The sequence below is a fragment of the Pleurodeles waltl genome, chromosome 12 (assembly GCF_031143425.1).
Source record: "Pleurodeles waltl isolate 20211129_DDA chromosome 12, aPleWal1.hap1.20221129, whole genome shotgun sequence".
Lineage (NCBI taxonomy): Eukaryota > Metazoa > Chordata > Amphibia > Caudata > Salamandridae > Pleurodeles > Pleurodeles waltl.
The window spans coordinates 680,304,398-680,327,216 of NC_090451.1; the positions used below are offsets into that span (position 1 = coordinate 680,304,398).

Here is a 22,819-nt window from a genome sequence, read left to right on the forward strand (position 1 = left end):
ACAATGGTGCGCGCAGGGTACTGCTTAGCAAAAAATTCTGGATTGCAAGCTGACGCCAGGCCAGGAAATTCTAAGGTAAGTAATCTGCAGATAGAAGTCGCTATCAGATATAGACCTTTGTGTGTATTGATATATTAATCATGCAGTTAAAATGGAGCTTCAGTGATATCAGTTATTGTGATGTCATCAGGGTTAAGGCCATGTGACATAACTTCCAGGTAGTAAAATCAAGGTCAACAGTCATCTGATGTCACTTCCTGTGCTGTCATTAAGATTAAAGGGTATGTGGTGTTCCTTCTGCAACCCCAGTCATTTGGTGAATCGACGCTTATGCTTTGATGGTTATATTTAATGGCTAAGGGAAGGGGATGAGCAGTGGTGGTGAGAGAGATGGCAAGACATATGCTGGATAAGAGTAATAAGTTGTATATTTTCAGTACAACTGATGAAAGTCTTACATCCCAGAATTCCCACTTTCAAAATGAGTTTTCCACATTGTTCATTCTCATTACAGGCTGCAGGTGCGCAAACATTCTTAAGGTGGCATCCCTTCCAGTTTTTAACATCTTAATGAATTATAAGGCCCTTATTACGATTGGCTAATTGCGCTAAGAGCAGGAAGGCAGGAAAAGACTAGTGTAGTTAATTGCACTAAAAGCGGGAATGCAGCAAAAGACGTGAGATTAATTTCACTAAGAGCAAGAGCGAAGAAAAAGACAGGCGGATCACCAGAAAAGACATATGAAGATAACTGTACGAGGAGCAAGATCGTTGCAAGAGACAAATGTGATGAACACACCTAAAAATAAGATGGGCTGAAAACCCAGATGAGAAGTAGTACAGCCACAAACAACAAGAGCAGTTACTTGCATGAAGAGCAGGAATTCAGGACAAGAAAACTGTTTGGTTGTACTAAGAACAGGATCACTGGAATCGACAAATTTGGTTAATGGAAAAACGACACCCTTAAAAGGATTACTTGAGATGACAAATGTGGTTCATAGCCCTAAGAATAAGGCTGGCAGAAAATAGAAGTGTGGCTAGTTGCATTATGGTCGGGGTCGCTGGCCTATACAATTGTGGTTAATTGTGCCAAGAGCATGTCTCCTGAATGAGACGTTGGGATTCATATTTACATCTTTAAATATGGAATAATACAATTTGAGGTACTGGCGTGGAGAGAAGGGTATATTGGTTAGAATGATAGGAAGGAGGGAGTCAGTCATTTGGACGTTTGAACGTCATTAAACGATTGTAGTAATAATTGAAACGAAAGGAGTGTGGTCAAAGCACACACGCCAGTAGACAGGGAGTTTCAGTACAAACATCATAGTAGGATGAGGAATTGGCATCTGGGGGCCATATTACAAAAAAGTGCCCCAAGAGTGCAACAGGTGATTGCACTCACTATGTGCGCCCCTGGGGCACTTTGGTATTACAGAAGGGACCACAGACGCTTGTGCAGCCCCTTGTGTAATACAGTTAGAGGTGGCACACATTTTGCGCCAGTGCTATCTCAAGAGGGGGTTCCCTCATTTGCAAGGGGACCTCTGGGCCGGACCTGTAATATGGACGTGGGTGCAGAGGTAACAAAGCTGTCGGGAGGAGCTCTGACAGTGCGCCACAAAAGGGTGGCACAATGTCAGTGAGCCACCTGAAAGCAGTCCTCTGTAGAGGGGAAATAGGGTCCAATGGCTCCACCCGCCTGCAAGGGAATCTCTACTCCCTTTTAAAAGTGCAGGCAGGATGCCCTCAGCACAGAGAAATGTGGAGCAGCTTTTAAACAGGTGCTCCTCATTTCTCTTTAATGCGCTGCCCTGGGGGCATTGCAAGTTAGCGGCTGCCACAAGGGCAGCACATTCTTCCCGATAGGGGTGCAATTTCCATGTTTTCACCCTGCACATCTGCGTTAAGGAGCACTGTGGCACAAACATGGAACGTGCGCCCTACCTGTAATACGGGACCTGACTGGCATAGAATTAGCAAGGATATTTAGGTTAGACAATCTAAAGGATTAGCAGTTTGTAAAGCACTCTGCTTCATTTATACCTATTAGGCTTAGTGATATTAGTGAGAGTGAATCCATTTAGACCCAAAGAGAGGGGAACTTCAAAGATGAAGAAGTAAGTCCTTTCTAATGCCATTTACTGGCAGACCACCAATAATACTACTCCATCTGCTACAGCTATGCCTTGGTGTAGGAAGCTGGCCTGGTGTGTGGTGGGTATCTAAAGTACTTAGGCCCATACTTATACTTTTTTAGCGCCGCATTAGCGCCGCTTTTTGACGCAAAATCGGCGCAAACTTACTAAATACAATTGTATTTTGTAGGTTTGCGCCAATTTTGCGTCAAAAAATGACGCAAATGCGCACCAAAAAGTATAAATATGGGCCTTAAACCTTATACCAAGTCCAGGTATCCCCTATTAGTGTAGTGTAGGCAGTGTCTAGAAGCCAGGCTCTCTAGAGGTAGCTGTGGATGAGCACCCAGGGCTTATCTAGGAGACATGCAAAGCTCATACAATACCACTGTAGCCACCCAGTACTTACACACATGGAAGAAAACACTCAGTCTTTCAAAAATAAAGGTACTTTATTTTAGTGACACAATAACCAAAAAGTACTAGAGAGGCAACCCTCCAATAAGAAGTAAGTAACACACTAGATATGTACACTAGTAATCAGCAATAGGTAGAGAGAAGTGTTAGAAAACAGTGCAAATAGCAATAGACAATAGTGACTCTGGGGGGAGCCCAAACCATATACTAAAAACATGGAATGCAAATACAGGACCATCACCTAGGTAAGTGGAATATGTAGAGGGGAGCTGGGTGAACTAGGAAACCACAAAGGTAAGTACCATAGTGCCCCCCAGCAACCAGGAAGGAAAGAGTGTTACTAGATGTTCCCCAAACCACCCAAAAGGAAGAAAAAGAAGAAAATGCAACACCCAGAGAAGACTGCAAGAAACCAGCAGTGGATTCCTGAAGAGGAAGACCTGTGGAAGAAGAGGACCAAGTCCAGAAGTCACAGAAGAGTCCAGTGAGGGCAGGAGCCACTACCCACCCAATTGTGGTTGAGGGAGTTGGTCGACGGTAGAACAAAGACTGTCAGCAATACAGCCCTGAAGTGCGTGAAGAGTTCCTGGAGGATGCAGTCAACGTCCCACACCAGATGGATGATTGCAGTCGGTCAGGGGAATTGAAAAGCCACCAACAAGCCTTGGCAAAGGCAAAACTCATGGTGAAGCAAAAGTGGAGCTGCCGGGGACCAGCAAGGTCCAGGAGGACTCAACCCATGGGGGGAGTCCCATGGGGACCCTCAGCAAGGCAAAGAGTCCACAGGAGAAAAGACAGCCCCCACAGGAGACCCACAGGAAGAGGAACCAGGAGTCGCAGAGGAGGCCACGCAGCACAACTGGAGGAGGGTCCCACACCACGGAAGAAGCATGCAGGGGGCTGTGCATCGCAGGAAGGAGTGCTGGGGACTGGGGCTATATTGATCCTGAAGATACCTTGGAGGAGATGCCAACAAGCCTTGGTATCTGCAAGAGACGCGGTGCATGGGGGTTCTGTCCTGCGTGGGAAGGCATTGGCTTACCTCCACCAAGGTTGGGCAGCTGACAGAGAGGACCAAGAGGACTACTCCAGACCACCACCCGTGATGCAGGATCCATGCAGCTCAGGATGAGAGGAGATCCATGCAGTGGGTCACTGTTGCAATTGGTGCCTGCGGATGCAGGGGAGTGACTCCTTCACTCCAAGGGAGATTCCTTCTTACTTCTTGTGCAGACTGAAGACTTGCTGCCCTCAGAGGATGCACAGCCAGGGAAATGTTGCAGAAGCTGGAAGGAGCCAATGAAACAATGTTGCAAGCCGAGTGTCCATCGTGAATGCAGATTGGCGGTTCCTGGATGGTCCAGTAGCAGTTCCAATGGCTAGAAGTCAAAGAAGAGGTTGCAGAGGAGTCTTGCTGGAATCTTGCAAGCCAAATCTGAGGACCCACCCAAGAGAGAGACCCTAAATAGCCCTTAAAGGGGGATTGGTCACCTAGCCAGGTGAGCACCTATCAGGAGGGGGCTCTGACATCACCTGCCTGACCAGGCCACTCAGATGCTCCCAGAGGTCCCTGCCAACCTTGGATTCAAGATGGCAGAACCCAGGGACCCTCTGGAGTAGCTCTGGGCACCACCCCTGTGGTGGTGATGAACAGGGGAGTGGTCACTCTCTTTTCCATTGTCTAGTTTTGCGCCAGAACAGGGACTGGAGGTCCCTGAACCGGTGCAAACTGGTTTATGCATGGAGGGCACCAAATGTGCCTTTCAAAGCATACCAGTGGCATTGGGAGGCTACCCCTCCCTAGCAATGAAACACCTATTTCCAAAGGGAGAGTGTGTTACCCCCTCTCCCAAAGGAAATCCTTTGTTCTGCCTTCCTGACCTTGAGCTGTTCAAGCAGCAGGAAGGCAGAAACCTGTCTGAAGGGTGGCAGCAGCTTGGGCTGCCCGGAAAACCCCAGAAGGCTGGTAGGAGCAATGCTGGGGGTCCCCTAAGGAGCCCCTAGAGTGCATGGAATCCTACGTCCAATTCTGGCAAAGGATTGGGGTATGATTCCAACGTTTGATACAAAAAATGCATAGGTTTGGTGTTACCATTATGTAGCTGGACATAGGTATTGACCTATGTCCAGTACATGCATAAAATAGCGTCCCCGCACTCACAAAGTCCAGGAAAATGGAACTGAAGTTCATGGGGACACCTCTGCTAGTGCAGGGGTGCCTCACACACAAATACTTGCACCCTGCCCTCTGGGCAAGGAGGGCCTACCATAGGGGTGACTTACAGTGACCTGGTGTAGTGACCTGTTCTGAAAAGGGTGCATGCACCCTTTCCTGCAGGCTGCAATGGCAGACCTGCAGATACACTATGCACGGGCTCCCCATGGGTGGCATTATACATGCTGCAGCCCACGGGGATCCCCTGGTACCCTAATGTGTGGGTACCGTTTACTAGGGACATACATGGGGGCACCAGTATGCCAAATGTGGGGTGTAAGTCGTACAAGTAACCAAGTTTGAAGGGAGAGAGCATAATCACTGGGGTCCTGGTTAGCACAATCCCAGTGAACACAGTCAAACACACTGACAACAGGCAGAAAATGGGGGTTACCATGCCAAGAAAGAGGGGCTGGTGTGCAATCAATATTAATTGTATTTATACACCCAATGCACAAATACGTAAAGCATGTAGGGGCTATATTACGTATCCCTTCTTTGCTATTAACATGTGTCTGCCCTTATTCATTGCACTTCCAGGTCATGGGCATTCATCAGGACAGGTATAGGGTGATTTTTACCTTCTACCTAGTGCTCTTGACCGTATAATGTGTGTGATATTATGAAGAAGGGTAAAAGGTGTTTTCATTACATCTTGTCTGATTTGATGTACTTTAAGAGATATTACTCATCTTACTAATCACTTGACCTGGACAACAAAAGTCAGTATGGTATGGTCGCCGAGTGGTATGGGTGGTCTAGTGTAAAGGACTAGCAAAACAAGGTATGGAGGTTGTGAATTTTCACAGCTGAACTCCTGAACTCCTGAAGGATGGAAACCCAACTGATGGTTGGCAAATAGAAGTTCAGTCTGTTGTGCCTTGCCTTTGCCCTTCACTTCACTCCCTTGCTGCATGTTGAGCTCATACCTCCTTATGACTGTAGAATGGTCAACCAGCTAATGGTGCTCTTTTGAAGGGCCTCCTGGAAAGGGGGCAGACTGATGTTGCTGCGTGCTGATACATGATGACGCACTACACCTCTCCATAATGTCTCAATGAGATGCACCGTGTAACAATCTGCATCACACAGCGTTTTAGATTCACTGATTGGTAAGGAGACCTCATGAAGCCGGTCTTGCAATGTGGGCCAGTCCCCAAGCATAAGACAAGACAAACTAGTTATACTAGCCTTTTCCCAAAGGTGCCCAAGTATTGACTATAATTACTATAAGGTCATGAGACTATTCTTTTATCTTTCATCAGTGTGCCCTGCATGCTTCACCTAAAGACGTGCCAACTCACATCTTAAAATGAACAGTACCACCTTGGGCAAAGAAGGGAATGTTCTATGTATCTGGTGGGAGAACAGCCATTGATGCAGGTCACTGACTAGTGTTTGCTAAGTGCCCTAGATTTGATGCTCATCTAAGAAAAGGTTATATTCTCTTCCAATGATTCATGATAGTCATGAGCCGGCTGACAGATGTGGCTGTCCTCTTCATTTTACTTATCCTGGCATTAATAATGTGTAGAGCCAGGAGAGCTTTTGTAATCACCATCTAACACACAGAGAAAATAGAGGGTTATTTAGATTTCTACAGTTGTCACCATTCAATATCATTATTTCACCCCCTAATACAGGTAGATAATTATATATATCCATAGGTGTTTGTAGGAGGCTGGCCTGGTTTGCAGTGGGTACCACAGGTACTTACACCTTATACCAGGTCCAGTTATCCCTTATGAGTGAATTGTAGTCAGTGTCTAGAAGCCAGTCTGTCTAGAGGTAGCTGTAGGCAGAGCAGCCAAGGCAGAACTTGGAGTCATGCAAAGCTCTTGCAATACCACTGTAGTCACACAGTACTCATACACATGAAAGACAATACTCAGTGTTACCAAAAATAAAGGTACTTTATTTTAGTGACACAAGGCCAAAAATACTTTGGAGACTATACTCTCTTAGGTGGTAAGTAAATTACACAATATATACACTAGTAACCAAAAACAGGTAAGTAAACAGTCAGAAAATAGTGCAAATAGTGAAAATCACCATAGGTTGCAACGGGCCTAGGGAGAACACAAACTATATACTCAGATAGTGGAATGCGAAATTTGGTTTCCCACCTAGGCAAGTGTAGTGTGTAGAGGGGCGCTGTGAGTGCAAGAAAACACCAAAGGTAAGTAAAATACCCCACCCCAGAGCCCAGGAAAGTAGGAGTAAAACACAGCAAGTTCCCTAAAACACACTAGAAGTCGTGGTAGAAGACAGTGAAAAAACCAGAAGAGACTGCAAGACACCAACAATGGATTCCTGGACCTGAAGACCTGTGGAAGAACGGGACCAAGTCAAAGAAGCACTGAAGAGTCCAGGGAAAACAGGAGCCCCTGCTAACCCGGATGAAGGTGCAAAAGGAGAACCACCAGTGAGAAGACAAAGTCAGTATTGCATCAAAGAAGATGGATGCAGGTTCCTGGTTGGTGCAGAAGATGTCCCACACCGGATGGATAAATGCAGTCTGGTTTGCTTCACTGGATTCCACCAACAAGCCTTGGTAAACACAAAACTCATGTTTTGCAAAAAATTGCACTGCCCGGGCCCAGGAAGGACCAGTTTGACTCTACCCAGGAGGAGGAGAAAGAGGGGGCTTTCAGCAACTCAGAGAGCCCTCAGAATATCAGGCAGTGCACACAGGAGTCCCACAGCACTGGGACAAAGGAGTTGCAAATGGCAGTCATTGCAGAACTACACAAAGGGATCCCACGCCACCGGAGAACAACTCAGGGAGCTAACCATCATAGGATAGAGTGCTGGGGACATGGGCTAGGCTGTGCACAAAGGACTTAGAAAAACGCACAGAAGCCCTAGGAGCTGCAGAAAACGCATCACACAGGGGTACTGTCTGGCACAGGGAGGCAAGCTTTTACCTCTACCAAATGTGGACAGCTGGACCTTTGGACAGTCAGGGTCACTTTAGTCCACCACCTGTGTTCCAGGATCCATGCTAGTCATCAGGAGAGGGGACACGGAGTACCAGTTGTCGCTGCAGAGAGGTGCCTGCTGAAGCAGGGAAGTAACTCCATCACACCATGGGAGATTCCTTCAGTTCTTCTGGTGCAGGATGAAGATAGGCAGTCCTCGGAGCGTGTACAACGTGGAAACTGTTGCAGTTGCTGGCAAAAGCTGAAGTTACAAGGTCGCAGAAGTCGTCTTCGCTTCTTTGTTGCAGTTCTGTAGAGTTCCTGGAGCAGTCAGCGGTTAATCGGCCAGTCCAAGATGAAGTAAAGGATGCAGAGGATTCCTGCTGGAGTCTTGCAATCCGAATCTGAAGAAACACCCAGAGGAGAGACCCTAAATAGCACTCACAGGGGGATTGGCTACCTAACCATGTATGGACCTATCAGTAGGAGTCTCTGATGTTACCTGCTGGCACTGACCACTCAGATGCTCCCAGAGTTCCCTGACCATCTTGAAAACAAGATGGCAGAACCCAGGGAAACTCTGGAGGAGTTCTGTGCACCATCCCTGGGGTGGTGATGGACAGGGGAGTGGTCACTCCCATATCCTTTGCCCAGTTTCATGCTAGAGCAGGGACTGGGGGTCCCTGAACTGGTGTAGACTGTATTATGGAAGGGGGCACCATCTGTGCCCTTCAAAGCATTTCCAGAGGCTCTGGAAGGATATCCCTCCCATGTCTGTAACACCTATTTCCAAAGGGAGAGGGTGTAACACCCCCTCTCCTAAAGGAAATGCATTGTTCTGCCTTCCTGGTATTGAGATGCTCAAGCCCCAGGAGGGCAGAAGCCTATCTGTGAGTTGGCAGCAGCTGGGGCTGCAGTGAAAACCTCAGAAGGCTGGTATGGCAGTACTGGTGGGCCATGGTGGAACCCCCAGAGTGCATGCGAGTGTGCAACCAATACTGGAATCGGTATTGGGGTACAATTCCCAGTTGTTAGACACCTCACATGGCCATATTCAGAGTTACCACTGTGAAGCAATACATAGGTATTGACCTATATATAGTGCACACTTATAATGACGTCCCCGCACTCACAAAGTCTAGGAAAATGGGCCTGAATGACGTGGTGGCACCTCTGCTAGTGCAGTGGTGCCCTCACACACAGGTACTATGCACCTAGCCTTTAGGGTCCGAAGGTTAGACATATAGATGACTTATAAGTGACCTGGTGCTGTGAAAATGGCTGTGAAATAGTGCTTCCACTATTTCACTTAGGCTGCAATGGCAGTCCTGAAGAAGTGTTTGTATGAGCTCCTTATGGGTGACAAAAGAAATGCTGCAGCCATAAGGATCTCCTGGAAACCCAATGCCCTGGGTACCTAGGTACCATATACTAGGGACATATATGGGGGATCAAGTTTGCCAATTTGGAGTGGTATACTGGGTTACCAGTAAGTAAGTACAAATTTGGAAGCAGAGAGAGCTTAAGCACTGGAGTTCTGATTAGCAGGACTCCAGTGAAACAATCAAGCATACTGACAAAAACAGTGAAACATACTAACATGTAGGGCACAAACTATAAGCACTGGGGTCCTGACTAGCAGGATCCCAGTGACACAGTCTAAACATACTAACAAACAGGCCAAAAATGGGGGTAACCATTCTAGAAAAAGGCTACCCAGCAATGCATCACGTCAGTTATGTTGTCGATTGGTCTTCTGTTTTCTATCACTGTCCATTGTATTCTATTTACAATATGGCCTTTTCTAGGTAATGTTGAACAATCTTGGTACAGAGGCATCCAGAGGAAATGCTGCTGTGGTGTTCAGTGATCCTGACCGTACCTACTGGGTGGTCATACCGATGTATCCTAACCCACAGGGGCATGCAATGCGATAAATGATGTGGTTACTGTTACAGTTAGTGGGTTTAAACTATTGCCATGAGGTAACCAGTCCTAATTTGTCTCCTTAGCACTGTCTCCTTGGCACTGTTGGTGTATTTGTAGAGATAAACTAGAGTGGCGTCCTATTACTGTGAGAAGTGGCCAAAGTGTTTTTGGTGTGTCACTCATTTCATCTGTCAGTGGACTAATAAATCCCTTCCACTTTTTCTTCTTGTAAAGTCAAACAATGGTCCATATGTTACGTCTGCTCAAGAAAACCCTTCCCTTCCTTCCTAAACACCAACACACAAACCTTGTGTCAGCCTGCGTTTTCTTGAGGCTGGATTCCTGCAACAGTCTTCACCTTGGTATGCTGGCATCTATCATTATCAAGCGACAGAGAATCCTAAATTTTGCAGTGAGGACATTCATGCATTGGGCATTGGATTAGTCTACATAGGCTAGCAGTCGAGCACAGAGCCACATGCAAAAGTCTTTGCCTGGTGTACACAGCAGTCTGCAGGGTGGGACCTAAGAGCTGTGAGTTACAGCCTTCGGGGAGATTGGTGCTCCAAGAATAAAGTCCTTCTTGTCTTTCGATGAATAAAATGTATGTGGGCTGGATGGTCACCCTTAAGTATTTTGATGCAAGCATCTGAAATGAATTGATTTCTTTGTAGGGTCTCGAAAACCACTTTAAATTTCTTAGGTAGGGCTTTCTTGCCCCTGATATTACTGGTACCATGAAACCTTCATTGGCAAAAGTGCCCCTTGTTAATAAGATTAATCATTCTATTCTTTATAATCCCAGTTCTTCAATTTATCATCAGATATATGTTTTACTCGCACTTTTGCTTTTCTTGTGATACCAGAAAAACCCAATCAAGTTGTGTTCTATTTGTCCATCTGTGATGCCATTGACCCACCAGAGTAATCCCAAGATTGCCAGTTTTATTAAAGACTTTCTGTAATAGTGCACGGAATCCACTTCAAATATCACTTCATTGCCATAAAGCCAAAAGCCACAATCCTGAAAAAAAAAATGTCATTTATCTCCAAGTTTTTTGAAAAAACAGATATGAGTCACAGGTCTCTCTCCCTCCATTGAAGTTGTCATCAGGAATATCATAGATACTGCCAGGAAGATAGGGGAATATGAGAGGAAAGGGAGGCCATCAATAATCCATCTTCCCATCATCTATCTTCTTATTATTTTAGCTTCCCCCCCCTAACTCCAGCAATACCTAAAAATGTGAGGGTCACTTGCATGAGAGGAGGAAAAGAATCCCATCTCAAATGTTTAAAAGTCAAAGTAGTGAATCTCAGATTAGAAATCCCTTGGATGGTCAAGGTAGTTTATCTTGGATTGAAAATTCTTGAAAACGACATAAATCATAGTAAAAACAATCAACTAAGATACCTATAATCTAAATAAAATCAACGATAATAAAATGCAGCATAGCAATGCTTAGAGAATTTTGAAAGTAATAACGTAGGTCATCAATATATTAATGTTTGTATGCTGTTTGTGTGCTGCATAAATACTTTACACATTGCCAATAAGTCTGACGGCTTTTGTGCCAAGCTACCATAGGGTTAAGCACAGGCTTATTTAGTGACATTTGTGGTTCACTCTGACAAGGATTGTGGTTTTCGGTTGAGAAGGGTTTAAACCTTTTCCCACCAATAAGCTAATCTTTACAGTGTGTGACACAAAAACACTAAGACGAAAGGGACTAGAGAACATTTTGAAAATTCCTTCATATTTCTGAAAAGTTTAAACAGGAATAGGCTGCCAAATTTCTCGAGAGAACAGTAAACGTCCTCAGTGTTTATCGAAGATAGTAGGAATGTAGGAAAAGGAGTTATATGGGAATAGTGGAGGGGGCTTGTGGTATGGTGGGATGTCAGCCATCTTTAGACATATGAGAATACGCTGAAAATGTTAAGCATCTGCACAGATACTGTCCAATATGTGAGTCTCTTTGTATGACCGAATGGGTAAGCTTGTGCTTTTGTTTCTCACCCAGCTTCTGCACTATGTAAAGCAGGTCCGCTTTGAAGCGAACGTCCAAAAGGAGATCTATTTTGATGCCAACGGGTATACACAACCCATTTATGATGTCATCAACTGGCAAGTGACCCCCAAAGGCTCGGTTAACTTCATCAAAGTGGGCACCTTTGACACTGCAGCTCCCCGGGGCAACGATCTTGTTATTAATGTTAGCGCCATCCTCTGGAAGGACATCAGCCAAAAGGTTGGTATTTAATGAGCAAATAATGGCTAGTCACAGTGAGATCTCCTACCATTAAATCAGAATACTAGCTGACAGCCTTATAGACTTCTTTTTCCATCCCATTGCAGCCTAGCCGCTCCGTGTGCTCTGAAAGCTGCTTACCTGGATACAGGAAAGTAGGGCGACGTGGAGAACCAGATTGTTGCTTTGACTGTCTCCCTTGCTCAGCTGGAGAAATTGCTAACCAGTCTGGTGAGTGTGACCTACGGAAAGAGTATATGTATTCTGGTGTGTGGGTGTGGGTGTGCGCATGCGCGCATGGGCCTCGGTGTGTGTGTGTGGGTGGGTGTGTGTGTGTATGTATGTACACTCAATCCAGGGATTCATAATCAACTCAAATCAGTAAAAAGTGGCAGGCTGTAGGAAAATGCCTCTCATGGCATGGTTATCCCCTAACGTTTTGCCTTTTGTTGATGCTAGTTATGATTGAAAGTGTGCTGGGACCCTGCTAACCAGGACCCTGCTAACCAGGCCCCATCACCAGTGTTCTTTCCCTAAACTGCACCTTTGTCTCCACAATTGGCACAGCCCTGGCACACAGATAAGTCTCTTGTCAGTGGTACCCCTGGTACCAAGGGCTCTGTGGCCAGGAAAGGTCTCTAAGGGCTGCAGCATGTATTATGCCACCCTGGGGACCCCTCACTCAGCACATGCACACTTCCTCACAGCTTGTGTGTGCTGGTGGGGAGAAAATGGCTAAGTCGACATGGCACTCCCTTCAGAGTGCCATGCCCACAACCCACTGCCCGTGGCATGGGTAACCAGCAGGCGGCCCTCATCCTAGCCCAGTCGGTGGCTGGCCCGAGAAGTCCCCCTCTGCCCTGCCTGCATCGCCAGAGTGACCCCTGGGTCTCTCCATTGATTCCTATCTACAACCCAACACCTACTTTGCACACTGCACCCGGCCGCCCCTGTGCCACTGAGGGTCTCTTTTGTGTGCCTATTTGGGACCCCCCCTCAGAGCTCTACAAAACCCCCCTGGTCTGCTCCCTGAGGACGCAAGTACTTACCTGCTAGCAGACTGGAACAGGAGCACCCCTGTTCTCCAAAGGCTCCTATGCTATTTGGGTCCTCCTTTGACCTCTGTACCTGACCGGCCCTGTGTTGCTGGTGATGGGTGTTTGGGGTTGACTTGAACCCTCAACAGTGGGCTGTCTATGCCCAGGAGACGGAACTTGTAAATGCTTTACTTACCTGAGAAACTAACCAATACTTACCTCCCCCAGGAACTGTGCACTTTTGCAGTGTCCACTTTTAAAATAGCTATTTGTAATTTTTGCCAAAACTGTGTACATTACTGTTTTAATTCTAAGTTCCATACTTACCTGAGTCAAGTACCTTACAATTTATGCACTTACCTAAATTCTAAATCTTGAGGCTCTAAAATCAATTAAGAAAATAATATTTTTCTATATAAAAACCTATTGTGGAGTTAAGTCTTTGAGTGTGTGTTCTCATTTATTGCCTGTGGGTGTACAACAAATGCTTAACACTACCCTCTGATAAGCCTACTGCTCGACCACACTACCACAAAATAGAGCATTAGTATTATCTAATTTTGCCACTATCAACCTCTAAGGGGAACCCTTGGACTCTGTGCACACTATCTCTCCATTTGAGATAGTATATACAGAGCCAACTTCGTACATAGGCATTCTCAAATGTGTCTTCACGAATATGATTTTCCATGATATGACATTAAAAATTCCACCCAGTGAAGCAATCCTCAGTAGTTACAAATTGTATATACTTACAACATTGCAATTGCATAGGCAACATGTAGTTTTGAACTTCCTTTGAAAAGCCACCTCAATCCGTAGTAAAAGTATGCAATGAATGAGATCTTTTAGGATCTATAAATGCCTAAACTTGAAGTCTCGAAGATTAGATCTGTGATCTTCATCTCTAAAATGTTATTGCAACTGGTGGAGTTTTGTTGGCACATGCACCATACATGTATGGCCTACAAAATGATGTGGACACTTTTTATTTTTATTTACAGTACAGTCTAGCCTCTTATTTGAGGATTGTCCACTACAGAACATGTCAGTGGCCTATTCCACAAACAGCTGGGGCCTCCCAGCAACAGCACCCAGAATTGTATGACTGAACAACTCGATAACCCCCTTGTCTGATACAGTACATCATACCAGGAAGACAAGTTGGAATTCATGAGCTGGTGTAAACTATGCCTGATGTAGACTATCGGGGTTAAAGAAAAGAGGGGTACACTGTTCCAAGGAAAAGAGAGGACCTAGTTCTACAGGAGCGAGAACCCTCATGCATCACACTGCTTGACTGGCTTCATCATTGGGAAGGCTCCTCGTTAGGCCGGTGCTGCAATGCCTAACGAGCTCCCCGAGGGGGGCTCTTAACCGTATTGCTCAAATAGTAGCAGATGAAATCAGATCGTATCGATAAGGTACCCAGTATCAAGTACCAGAGCAAAAATGGAGAGAATGAAATGATAAAATTGGTTATCCATCAAAACATATTAATCATAGATTTAATCAGTGTTAATATGATGGAGACCAAGATTAAAAACAAAGTGGGAGTAGAAGGGTGAGTAATGATGCACAACCACAAGAGGGTTGTACCAATTATGGAACCTCTAGTCATAAGGTCTACATGTTTCGCGTCTGGTGGTCCAGCTGGATCCAATGATGCTTTCATATGGAGCACACAGAACTACAAGTTTCAAACTGGAAAATGCTGCACAGGGCTGACTAAAGGCATCATTCTTGACATGGTGTACCTTCACAGTTATGGATACTGTATTTCTCCACTTCCCAAATCACCTGTGTCAGGTCACCAAAAAAGACAGTATTTCCTCCATTTCTAAGTCTTGTGAATGCCTGGGGCTGTCTGCACCTTACCAAATTCCAGAGGTTAATCTGAGCTGGTGGTCCCCGTTGGCCTTCACCTACACCCTCCTGGACTCTAGTTGTCCCATAAGTGTCAGGCCAGATCAGAGACCCCCACTAACACTGTCTGTCCTGTCCCAGTTTGGTAGACCAAGGCTCAGGAGTGAGTTTCTATGTGTTTTACTTACTACTGGTAGACCTGTCAGCCTTAGGGTGATCTTCCCCCAAATGCTTTGCCTGATTTCCTCCATTTTTACTGAAATTCGTTTTTGATTGTCTTAGGACTGGGTGTGCTTTACCACTGCTAACTAGTCCTAAAGTGCTAGTGTTCACTCTCCTGGAAATGGTTAAATTGGTATACATCTGACTGGCATATTTAATTTACATATAAATTCCTTATAGAGTGTTATACCATATACCTAGGGCCTGTAAATTAAATGCTACTAGTGGGCCTTCAGCATATATTGTGCCACCCACTTTACTAGCCACTTTAAACATTTCTCCGGCTGCCCTTGAAGCCTGAATGCAGTTTTAAACTGCCAGTTCGATTTGGCAATATAACCTCCTTGCCAAGCCTTAAACTACCCCTATCACATGTAAGTCACCATAAAGGTAGGCCCTATGTAGCCCACAGGGCGGAGTGCATTGTAAATAAAACGTTGGATATGTACTCTTAAGTTTTGCATGTCCCGGTAGTGAAAAACTCCTAAATACATTTTTCACCACTGTGAAGTCTACCTGCCCAATAGGATAAGATTGGGTTGCATTATTACATTTGATAAGTGCTAACGTTTGACTGGGGATAGATAAGCAGTTCATGTTTGGTATCTATGAAATTGTAATTAAAATCCTCTTTAATTGTAAAGTTGGATTTTAATTTACAATTTTGAAAATGCCACTTTCGAAAGGTTGGCATTCTCCTGCCATCTGTTATTTGGTGTCTGCTGCCTCCCCTGGGTCACATGACTGAGTGTAGTTGGCAGTTAGCACTTTGTGAATTCCTCCCAGACAGTCACACAACAGAGGGATTACATGTGCCTGAATGGCCCATCTGCTGGCAGGATGGGAAGGAGCTGGGCACCGCCCCACTTGCAACTGAATAGGCTGTGGTTTGCCTTCACACCAAGGACTTGTCACCTCCACATTGTCTCTGCTGCCAGTTTGGAGCCGGGGCAGGTGAGTCAGGAAATTCCAAGCACTTCAAAGAGAAACCTCTAGAAACTTTCTCTAACTTCAAAGAAGGAACCAGGTATAAAAATAGGCCCCTCAGACCAACTCTTCAGATTTGCTTTCTTGGAATGCAGAAGGGCTCTCACAACACTGCCTGCTGCTGTAGCCTGCTGTGGACTCCAAATGACTGCTTTGCTGCACCTGGAAGGACTGCTTTGTTGCCTGGAGCCTGCCTTGAACCCTCAGAGGCCTGCCCTGCGGTCGGGCTGATTTCACAACTGTTCCTGCTACGTCCTCCACAAAAGAAAATCCAGTTCACAGGTCCTTTGCAAATGAGGTATGCGCCTCCTGGAACTCTCAGCGGCAACACCTCCTGCCTCGTACACTGGAGATTTTCGACTTCCAAAAAGGTGACTAAGTGCGAATGTAGAAATCTTCACCACAATTTCATTCAGCGGTTCCTGAACGTTACCTTCTCAGAACATTTTTCTTGAAAATTCTTCTATGTCCATTGACAAGTGCCGACCAGGCCCAATCTACTTCTTGTATCTGACTGCTCGACTGGACATCCACGATTGGTGCTTTGATCTCCTAGGCACTAGTTTAGTTTTTTACTATAAACTTTCAAAATTTTTAACTCTGGTTCTACTGATTGGATTTTTGTCAATATGGTGTGAAATAATGTATTAAAATTCACTCTATTGTTCTAAATTGGTGTGGATTTTTTCTTGTGTTGTCTTTCCACTTCATTACTGTTTACAAATTGCCTCTAAGTTAAGCCTCACTGCTTTTCTGTTTCCAGCCACCCTGGGTTAAGCCCAGGTTAATTTAGTGTCTTTTTGTGGCTCACCTTGCCAGGGATTGTGGCTTTTGCTTGACCAGGGCTAACACCCTGAGTAAACCTACAACCCTAATTCTCACAGATACAGATATGCAATACCAGTTCCTAGGCGGTGCTTCAAGGTGATGGTATCACAGTCACCACACAATGCATCACAAAATTCAGACTGGCCCTGTGTAAACATATTGTCCTTCTCCAGATCTATGTTCGTAATTCTGGGCTGGGTAGACCCTGCACTTTTACAATACAGAGGTTTTGTCTTTTGCAGTTGGATACCAGCACTATTTCTATCTCCACTTCTAAGTACCTTGAAGATAAATGTACCACATAGGTACATATATGTGGAATTAGGTATAGAAAAACTAGACTTACTTACCTGTTGATATTTTATTTTTGATATTGTGCGCTGGATATTGTGTCCCATGGATATTCAGGGGCACACCCTGCAGTCTGATTGGGTCCTGCTGCAGCCATGGCACCTTCCCTGGCAGGTCTGTCATATAGCAAGCACTGAGACCGCAGCACTGTTCCATAGTCACTTTGCTTCTGCTGCCCAGTACTTCAAAAGCTGGTAGTCAGCAGTACCACAAGCAGGACTACCTGCTCCTACAGCCCCTCACATGACTACTCCCTGGGCTTTGGCCCTCAACCCACACTCTTTTATGCCAGCTGCCAGGTGTCACAGCTGGCAGTCCTGTTGTGTGGCCTATGAGGCATGCAATGGGCAGAGCAGCTGTCTACCTGCGAAGAAGAGGAGTGAAGTAACTGGACTTTGCACTGGGCAGATGCTAGACTGATTTTTGCACTATCAGGTGAGTATCCATTGCTAACCTCAGCTAACAGGATGGTGGATGCCCAATGGGTAATAGACATTGAGGTCATCATGTAGTAAATGACAAGCAACCTGTAGGAAGCTGCCTCTGTATATACTATATCAAAATGGGATATAGTGTGCACAGAGTCCAGGGGTTCCCCAGAGGCTTGACAGAGGCAATCATAGATAATACTAATGCTCTATTTGTGGTAGTGTGGTCGAGCAGTTAGGCTTATCAAAGGGTAGTGTTAAGCATTTGTTGTACACACACAGACAATAAGAGAAACACACACTCAATTACCTAACTCCAGACCAATAGGATTTTTATATAGAAAAATAGTCTTTCTTAATTTATTTCTAGAACCACAAGATTCAATTAGCAGGTAAGTACATTAAATGAAACTTACTTTGCATAGGTATAATCAGGACTTTGAATGGAATCAACAATGTACACAGTTTGCTTAAAATTGCAAAAAGCTATTTTAAAAGTGGACACAGTGCAATTTTCAAGTTCCTGGGGGAAGAAAGTACAATACAGTTTTGGAGGTAAGTAATCGACTTACAGATTCAGTCTCCTGGGCATAGGTAGCCCACTGTTGGGGGTTCAAGATAACCCCAAACACCCAGCAACACGGGCCGGTCAGGTGCAGAGGTCTAACAAGAGCCAAAATAACATGGGCCCCTATGGAAACACAGGGTACTCCGGTTCTGGGCTGCTTGCAGGTAAGTACCTGCATTGTTGGAGGTTTAGAGGAGCACTGGGGGGCCCCCAAGTAGGCATCAAACACACACCCTCAGTGGCACGGGGGTGGCCAGGTGCAGGGTGCAAACTGGGCGTTGGGTTCCCAATGGAACTCTAAGGTGGGACCCCGGGAGTCACTTAGGCGCTGCAGGCGAGGCACAGGGGGGCTCCTCGGGCAAGCCACAGACTGGACAGGGAGGAGGGACACCTGCTGGTCACTGCTGCATCAGTGGGCAGTTTCTCTTGAGTCTGGGGGCTGCGGGTGCAGTGCTTCTCCAGGCGTCAGAAATCTTAATCTCGGTCAGTCGCGGTCAGGGGGGTCCTCAGGATTCCCTCTGCAGAAGTGGTTGTTGGGGGGGTGGAGAGGTCAGCCCAGGGTGGACTCTTGGTCGGAATCGACTGGTGGTCCTCTCTGGATAGTTGGTCCACCTGGACACTGGCCGTGGGCGTCAGGTGCAGAGTGGTTTTGGACTCATGCTTCTGGAGTGAGGTGGGAGTCCCTTGGAAGGAGTTTCCTTTTCTTCTTGTTGGACAGGTCCACTGTCTACGGGAGTTTCTTGGTCCTCAGTGATGCACAGTCCCCTGGAGGCTTTTCAGTGGTCGCTGGTCCTGTAGAACTCGTCGCTTTTCTTTTGCAGGGTCTTTTAAGCAGGAGACGGGCCGGTAGGGCTGGGGCCGAGTCAGTTGGTGTCTCCTTTTCTTCTCTGCAGGGTTTTCAGCTCAGCAGACCTTCTTCTTTTCTTGAGGTCACCAGGAATCTGACTAGCTTGGTTCAGGGGTTTTTAGGGGTCAGAGGGCAGTAGCCAATGGCTACTGTCCCTGAGGGTGGGTACACCCTTCCGGTGCCCACTCCCTTTGTGGAGGGGGCACATTCCTAACCCTATTGGTCCCTGTCCTCCAAGACAAGATGGAGGATTATGCAAGGAGGTGGTCACTTCAGCTCTGGGCACCTTAGGGGTACTGCTGGCTGAGGTGGTTACTCCCCCTTGTTTTTCCTAATTATCCCTCTAGACTTGCTGCCAAAAGTGGGGGCTTGTCCAGGGGCGGGCATCTCCACTAGCTGTAGTGCCCTGGGGCACTGTAACTGGAGGCTTGAGCCTTTGAGGCTCACCGCCAGGTGTTACAGTCCCTGCAGGGGGGAGGTGTGAAGCACCTCCACCCAGGGCAGGCTTTGTTTCTGACCACAGAGTGCACAAAGGCACTCACCCCATGTGGTTAGAAACTCGTCTAGAAGTGGCAGGCTGGCACAGACCGGTCAGTCCTACACTACCAGGTTGGCTAACATACAGGGGGCATTTCTAAGATGCCCTCTGTGTGCATTTTTCAATACATCCCACACTGGCATCAGTGCTGATACCAAACGGCCCAGTATTCAGTGTAGCCATTATGGTGCTGTGGAGTTCGTAATGACAAACTCCCAGACCATATACTCAAAATGGCTACCATGCACTTACAATGTCTAAGAATTGACTTAGACACTGTAGGGGCATATTGCTCATGCAGCTATGCCCTCACCTGTGGTATAGTGCTGTAAGGCCTGCTAGAGGGGTGACTTACCTATGCCATAGGCAGTGATTGCCATGTCGACTTTGCCTTTTTCTCCCCACTAGCACACACAAGCTGCAAGGTAGTGTGCATGGGCTGAGTGAGGGGTCCCCCAGGGTGTCATAATACATGCTGCAGCTCTTGGGGATCTTCCCTGGCCACCGGGCCCTTGGTACCAGGGGTACCTTTTACAAAGGTCTTAACTGTGTGCCAAGGCTGTGCCAATTGTGGAAACAAAGGTACAGTTTTAGGGAAAAATAGCAAAAGAACACTGATGCTGAGGCCTGGTTAACAGGATCCCAGCACACTTTCAGTCAAAGTTTGAATCAACACTAGGCAAAAAGTTGGGGGCAACCATACCAACAGTGGCATTTTCCTACACAACCCATTAATTGTTGACTGCTTACAATATAGCACCTTACACTGAGCAAAGTTTACAATGAAAAGAATGTCAACTGTGGTATGCCTTAACAACAAAAAACCCTTCTAGGGATACAACAGAATCTGCACCTTAGAAACACAGAACATAATTTAATTTCAAAAACAAACAGCACACAGCCTTGATTGTTTCCTACTGCACGTGCCTTCTTTCTGAACCAAAAGGCCTGACCATAATGTTCATACTGCTGGAAGGGTAAGGCTCACTTGGCACACCACAAAAGAATTGGAATATTGCATAGGTGCCCTTTTACAACTTCTGGATTTTTGTGCACTTATGTAAAGGTTTTAGGTTAAAATTCATCATTTGCCACAGTTTGTTTTTTTAAGTATTCTCTGGGGAGAACAATCACACCTCCAAAGGTAAAAAGCAGGGCTTATTCATTTTGCAGGGTTTGTGCAAGAAGGTGACAGGCATTCTTGGTGAAGTGGGTGGTGCTACAAGTGAGTATGGGCCTCTTTGGTGGTAGACGTGGCCCATGCTAGTGGTGGAAGAAGGCTATTACCTCATAGGAAACATTTTGGGAAACAGCACTTATTTTTCAAATTAAGCACTGCAGACCCTCCCCTTTTTGTGTCTGAGGAAATCCACATCTATCAGTTCTTCAATATCTCCCTTTACTCCCCTAACTCAGTCTCCTAGAAAAATTTGACCAATTTTCCTTTTTTCAGGACTACTAGTCCACGTCTTCTTCCTCTACCCACCATTGTGTCCTAGAAACTGAAATGAAAGCCACTCTAAAATAATACAGGAAAAAAACTGACAAATTGAGGGCCACCTGAAGTGTCTTGAGCTACCGATTAAACATTAGAGGAGGGAAAGGATGACATTGTAATCTGGGGAAACAAAGAAAAAACATTGAGCCGGAGGTGGAGCAAGTCTTGTAGTGTCCAGTCACATACCACCACTTCCACCCAAATTCACAATGTTGGTCTGCATTAGGCCCTCAAACGGAATTTCTGTTCACCAAATTCCGGGGTCTGTGTGGGTTAACACTCACCTCGCCAAGGAAAGCACATGCTGTACTCTCCCAAGTTAAGACACAACTGTCCATTTATAGCAAACTGTTCTAATAAAGAAGCTAATTGCATTTTTATATTTCAGATTCTACAGAGTGTGTGAAATGTCCAGATGACCAATGGCCCAATCACCGCCGGGACAAGTGTGTGCCAAAGGAAGTTGAATTCCTCACCTTCTCTGAACCAATGGGTGCCTTGTTAGCCAGTGTGGCTGTTACTGGTTCGCTGTTGCCATTCACCATCTTACTGATCTTCATCAAGCACAAGGACACACCCATCGTCAAAGCTAACCACCGAGCTCTCAGCTATGTCCTCCTGCTGGCCCTCGCTTTCTGCTACCTCTGTCCCCTAATGTTCATGGGGCCCCCAAGAATATGGACCTGCATGCTGCGTCAAGCAGCTTTTGGAATCATGTTTACTTTCAGCCTCTCTTGCATACTGGCCAAAACCACAGTGGTGGTCTTTGCATTTAAGGCCACAAAACCCAACAGTCAACTAAAGAGATGTGTTGGCCACAAGCTGCCCAACGTTGTGGTCTTCCTCTGCACCCTTCTTCAAGTGATGCTCTGTACATCATGGTTGACTAACTGGCCCCCATTTCCAGAAAAAATTATGACATCTCAGCTGGGAAAGATCATCATTGAATGCAATGAAGGATCAACTAAAGCCTTCTGGTGCATGCTGGGATACATGTGCCTGCTCGTGGGAATTAGCTTTGTGATTGCCTTCTTAGCCCGGAAGCTGCCTGACAGTTTCAATGAAGCCAAACATATCACTTTCAGCATGTTGGTGTGTGGAAGCGTATGGATCTCTTTCATCCCGGCCTACCTAAGCACCCGGGGAAAGCACATGGTCGCTGTAGAGATATTCGCCATCTTGGCATCAAGCACCGGCTTGGTCGTGTGCATGTTTGCTCCCAAATGTTACATCATCCTGCTGAGGCCAAATATGAACACCAAGCTGTACCTCTTGGGAAGTGGAACAACAAAGACAAGATTAAACAAAACAATTGTTGCACACAGATTTTAGCACACAGAAACATTTTCATGGCTGGTGGTCTGGCGTTTAGTGGAGGGATTCCCTTCTCCATTTAGCAGCTGACATAAGGATGTTAACTGATGAAAGAAACACTGTCTGCCTTTCTCTTGTACAGGGTTCAGTTACTGTCAAAAGATGGGCAACAGAAACTGGCGGTGGGAAAGTGGCAGTGAAGATATCAAAACCCCGAGTGGGAGCCAGGGAATTAATATATATATATATAAAAATTAAGGAAGAGATAATAAGAAAAATATTAATTTAGACAGAAAGAGAATTTGAAAGAAAGTTGACAAACGAGGCAAATACAGAAAAGTAGCACGAACAAGAAACAGAGGAACCAAGGCATTAATATAAACAAGCACACAAAGGATTGAACAAAATAAATATATAAAGACACATTAATAGGAAGACAGAAACATGATTGATGAGGAAA

At 45.8% G+C, this 22,819-nt stretch overlaps 1 protein-coding gene across 1 annotated transcript; it reads left to right on the forward strand.

Moving 5' to 3' along the window:
• The first annotated feature begins 3 nt into the window (after positions 1 to 3).
• Positions 4 to 22,377, forward strand: LOC138267261 (vomeronasal type-2 receptor 26-like). Its single transcript, XM_069216119.1, has 4 exons — positions 4 to 75; positions 11,648 to 11,875; positions 11,983 to 12,106; positions 21,434 to 22,377. The coding sequence occupies exons 1-4, from the start codon at positions 4 to 6 to the stop codon at positions 22,375 to 22,377; spliced, it is 1,368 nt and encodes a 455-aa protein (XP_069072220.1).
• The last annotated feature ends 442 nt before the right edge of the window (positions 22,378 to 22,819 follow it).

Coding starts and splice junctions, on each gene's coding strand:
- LOC138267261 (XM_069216119.1), top strand. CDS start 4: ATGGTGCGCGCAGGGTACTGCTTAGCAAAAAATTCTGGATTGCAAGCT. Junction 11,876..11,982: donor GGAAGGACATCAGCCAAAAG/GTTGGTATTTAA, acceptor ATCCCATTGCAG/CCTAGCCGCTCCGTGTGCTC. Junction 12,107..21,433: donor AGAAATTGCTAACCAGTCTG/GTGAGTGTGACC, acceptor TTTATATTTCAG/ATTCTACAGAGTGTGTGAAA.